The 4,553-nt window shown below is 37.8% G+C and overlaps 1 protein-coding gene across 1 annotated transcript; it reads right to left on the bottom strand.

Annotated features, from left to right (window-relative positions):
- Window positions 1–1,033: 1,033 nt before the first annotated feature.
- LOC113331057 lies at window positions 1,034–4,230 on the bottom strand. Its single transcript, XM_026577841.1, has 5 exons — window positions 3,445–4,230; window positions 2,910–3,360; window positions 2,413–2,795; window positions 1,936–2,317; window positions 1,034–1,797 (listed from the first exon to the last, which is right to left on the bottom strand). The coding sequence occupies exons 1-5, from the start codon at window positions 4,228–4,230 to the stop codon at window positions 1,034–1,036; spliced, it is 2,766 nt and encodes a 921-aa protein (XP_026433626.1).
- Between the last annotated feature and the right edge of the window lie 323 nt (window positions 4,231–4,553).

The following is a 4,553-nucleotide window of genomic DNA, read 5'->3' as shown; positions in this document are numbered from 1 at the left end:
AATAATAAATTCAATCAATCCGCTCGCCCCAAAAATAACTAGCCATCAAAACGTATTTAGGGGTCGCTGCCTATGACCGTAGCCCAAATCCGCTTGTGCCAAGGGAGCTCAAAGACTTTTAGGGTCGTTGCCCATGGACCGTAACCCAAATCACAATCATTCTCATACAATAATACCAAAACAATCATTATAATCAATTGACTTCAATCAAAACCACCACATATCAACCAATTGATAAAATAAAATAAACGTGGATTTAAACAAGAACACCCAAATAAAATAAAAAAACAAATAGAATTTTGATTTGTGTTGCGCCTACCTGAATTGCAAGCAAATAATCCTATGGAAGAACAATACCAAACGAACTAGCAACTCCCTTTTTTGCTGGAACCAAAATCCAAAGATGAATAATATTGAAGTCTTCTGCTCCCTATAACGCTTCTTTCTCTGTTTTCTTTCTTTTTTTTTCTACTGCGCCGCTAAAAAATAAGGTTTTGTTGTTTTCTGTTTCTCGACTATGGGAAGCTAACAGGTCTAGTCAGCACAAATATATATCGCCAAAAACAGAAACCTAGAAACACCAGGTGACCACCACCAGATGTAAAATTATTCTGACCTTTAAATCCATACCTTAAATAATCAATTCCCACTGCTAACCAAAATGAGACAAGTGGCATAGATTACCACACTAAAACATAAGTTCCCTGACTAGCATTTGTTCGCAAGTCCTGGTGGTCAACCTCAATCAAAACATTGAAAACATTTTCTAGCACATTCCTTGGCCAAACAATCCGCATGCTGTGACAATCTAGTCAGTATCCAATGACAACGCGACACGCGGCAAGGTTAGGAAACGCTAACCAATCATTTTTCTTCATGATAATAAAGAACCTTTTTTTTTGATAAGTCAAAATTTGTATTAATAGATAACAAAATTTACAAGAAATAGTTACAAGAAAAGAGGTTACAGCAACCCCAAAAACTTGAAACTATTTGAACCGAAAATAAGCAACATTAGGATGTTCAACAGAAATTAAGAAAGGTGGTTTCCCATTGTAGTGAACTCCCACTTCATTCTCAATAAACAACCCCGCTTTGACATTGCATCAGCTGAAAAATTCACCTCTCTAAAAGTGTGAATGAAACGTATAGACGTATAGTGTCTACAGATCATAATCCATCTATTCCTTGCAAACCAAGGAATTGAGTCATTCTTGAAATCTTCAACAACTCCCATAGAATCAGACCGTATACAAATACAAGAAAAGCCCCATTGCATAGCCCACTCCAAACGAACAATAATGCCATACAATTCTGCTAAATAATTCGTCGTGACTCCTAGCCCAATACTCATAGCACCAAGAACTGAACAATGCTCATCCCTAGATACTACACCTGCACCCGCAACGCCTGGGTTACCTCTCGCTGATCCATCACAACAAATTTGTAATTCATTAGCCTCAGGCAGTAACCAAAAACAAGCCACGGGATGATGCAACTTCACACTACGGTGCTGAACTCTAAAATAGTTCAGAAGAACAACATCATCAGCACTATTGTTCATATGACCCTTGAGCCGAATTGAATAAACTTGTATCAACTTCAGAACGCGCTTATGAAAGATACTCCAATTAGGCTTTTTATGCTCGAAAACAGGCTTGTTCCGCAACTTCCATAGCTCCGACCTAAGAACAAGGTTGGCAATAAGCCACAGATCACGGACAATATGACTCCTTCCTTTTGCTGCTTTAAAAGAAACAATAAGGTTAGCATTAGGTTGTAACTTGAACACATCAGCTAGCCAATTTCAGGCTCTTGTAGCAAAGAAACACTCATATAACACATGAGTAAGAGTTTCCTCTTGAACATCACACAGGCATCATTTGTTAGCAAGAGAGATCTTGAATCTGCGCCTGATAAGGTCATACGTAGCACAAGCTCCTCGTAAGAATTTCCAGTTCTGAGCAGCAAGAACAGGACTCCACAGAAGCTGCGTACCTTCTAACCGAGAATACTTCTGCCGAAGCAACTCAGTTGCAGACTTAACACTGAACTCACCCTTCAACTCCAGCATCCATACCCTAACATTAGCTCCACCCATAGGAATTGACAACCTATTCAACTCTAGACCAGCAGCAATCAAGTATTGCAAGTGAATTTCAGGAATATCCCAAAGGCCAACCTTTAAAATATCACTTACTCTAGCTGTTGCATCGAGAGAATAATCATTTATCACTTCAGCAATACTAGTCTTATCAAACCAAATGTCATAATAAAGAGAAGTATCTCTACCATCACCAATTAAGACCTTAGTATTCTTTTCCACACAATTATACACACTCCTTAAACCAGGCAAAATAGAAGATTTAACCCCGAATGCTTAATACAACCCTTACGATCAAATAATTTTGCCTTCAGGAAAAGAGCCAACTTCTTTGTAGAATTACGAATCTTCCACCAAAGTTTCATAATAAGAGCTTTGTTCATAGTGGCCATACGAGTTAGTCCGAGACCCCCCTCCTCAAAAGGGCAACAGATTTTATCAAAATCCACTACCACTACACGGTTAATGTTCGAATCACCAGACCAAATAAAATTACGGATAGCCCTCTCACATTGAAGAATAAACTTACGAGGCCACTTATAAATAGGCATATTATGAATGTAATAACTGGCAATAATTGATTTAACAATAACAATGCGATCATGAAAAGATAATAACCTCCCTCTCCAATCAGCAAGCTGATTTTTAATCTTTTCAACAACATTGCTAATATGGCAATATCGAACAATACCTGGCATAATTTGAACTCCCAAATAGCGGTCCGAAAAAGTAGCTACACTCATCCCCAAATAAGATGCAATATAATTACATCAACTCGAAGAACCACCACCATAATAAATCTTACTCTTTTGACGACAAACAGTCTGACCTGAAGCACGCTGATAACTTCCTAACAAGTCTACAAGATTATGAAGACTTTTGGAATTACCTTTACAAAAGATCATTATGTCATCAGCAAAGAAAAGGTGAGTAGGAGAAATACCACCTCTAGTTACCATAGGCGTCATCTTTTTATCACGAAAAAGCTTCGTAATATTTCTGCTAAGAACATCCTCAATCAAGACAAAAATCAAAGGGGAGAGGGGATCACCTTGACGCAAACCTCTGTTAATTTTGAAGTAACCTTCCGGACTACCATTCAAAATGACAGAAATTCTAGCAGATTGCAAGATATTAAAAATCCAAGCACACCAATTTTCAGAAAAACCATACTTACAGAAAACTTCAAGCACAAAAGCCCAATTTACCGTGTCAAAAGCTTGAGAAATATCAAGTTTAAGGCCAATGTTGTCATCCTTGCGTTTATAATGCAACTCATTAACCATCTCCGACGCCAAGCTAATATTCTCATGAATATTTCTCCCTTTCATGAAGGCTACCTGTTCTTCAGACACAAGCTTATCCAAAACTATACCAAGTCTAGTAGCTAGGATCTTAGTGAAAATTTTGAAGAAAAAATTACTAAGGCCAATTGGTCTGAAATTTCGAAGAGTATTAGCACCCCTTACCTTAGCCAGCAAGATGATAAAAGATGAATTAACACCATTTGGAATACTACCCGCATTCCAACAATGAATAATGGCCTTGGTTAAATCATCATGAATAATATCCCAACAATGACGATAGAAACAACCAGAGAAACCATCATGCCCTGGGGCACTATCCGCACTCAGATCAAAAACAACTTGCTTAATTTCTTCCGGGGAAGGAATTATATCCATGGCGTTGCTCTCCTCAATAGAAATTGAAGCATGCTCAAAATCAAATAAATCACCTTCTATCACCGGATCTTGGCCATTGAACTTATCTTCATAGAACTGAACTACATGATTACGTAGCTGCTCATAATTTTTCAAACAAGTCCCATCCAAATCAACAAGTTCCGAAATAGTATTAGAACTTTTTCTAATTCGAATACTATTATGAAAGAAACTGGAATTACTTGAACCCTCCACCAACCATTTGTTCCTAGACTTTTGCTTGAGCATAGTTAACTGTTGCAAACGAGTATCACATAAAGTTTTCATAGCATCCTTCATTGCATTTAGATTAGCAATATTACTAGGATCCTCATCTGAAATAAGAGCTGTTGTCTCAAAACGAAGTTGGTCTTGCTTCAAACGAGAATTCACATTACCAAAAATCCTCAGATTCCAATCCTTCATTGCAATCTTCAGCCGCTTCAATTTATAAGGGAAAATAAAATCAGGAGAACCATGAACAGACAAAGTCTAACTCTCATTGATCATCCGAAGAAAATCCCCATGTAAAAACCACATCATTTGAACACGAAAAGGAGCTCTACGAGGCCTAGGAACAGAAAAAGGATAACCAAGAAGAGTAGAATGGTCGGAAACTTCCCTAGGAAGAGCTTTACACCGCTAATTCTCAAATTTAGAAAGCCAAGCCGCATTAATAATTGCACGATACAACTTACTAATAATACGACTAGTACCAGATTGCCTATTACACCAAGTGAATTTGCTGC

The sequence above is a fragment of the Papaver somniferum genome, unplaced genomic scaffold (genome assembly GCF_003573695.1).
Source record: "Papaver somniferum cultivar HN1 unplaced genomic scaffold, ASM357369v1 unplaced-scaffold_123, whole genome shotgun sequence".
NCBI classification, from domain to species: domain Eukaryota; kingdom Viridiplantae; phylum Streptophyta; class Magnoliopsida; order Ranunculales; family Papaveraceae; genus Papaver; species Papaver somniferum.
This window is presented reverse-complemented; position numbering and strand designations above follow the sequence as displayed.

Bases quoted from the DNA above. Each gene is read 5' to 3' on its own strand.
- LOC113331057 (XM_026577841.1), bottom strand. From the start codon at position 4,230: ATGAAGGATTGGAATCTGAGGATTTTTGGTAATGTGAATTCTCGTTTG. The intron at 2,796-2,909 runs GTAAGATTTATT...AAATTATGCCAG, and splicing joins GACTGTTTGTCGTCAAAAGA to GTATTGTTCGATATTGCCAT. The intron at 2,318-2,412 runs GCAAAATTATTT...TGTGTGGAAAAG, and splicing joins AGTTGGCTCTTTTCCTGAAG to AATACTAAGGTCTTAATTGG.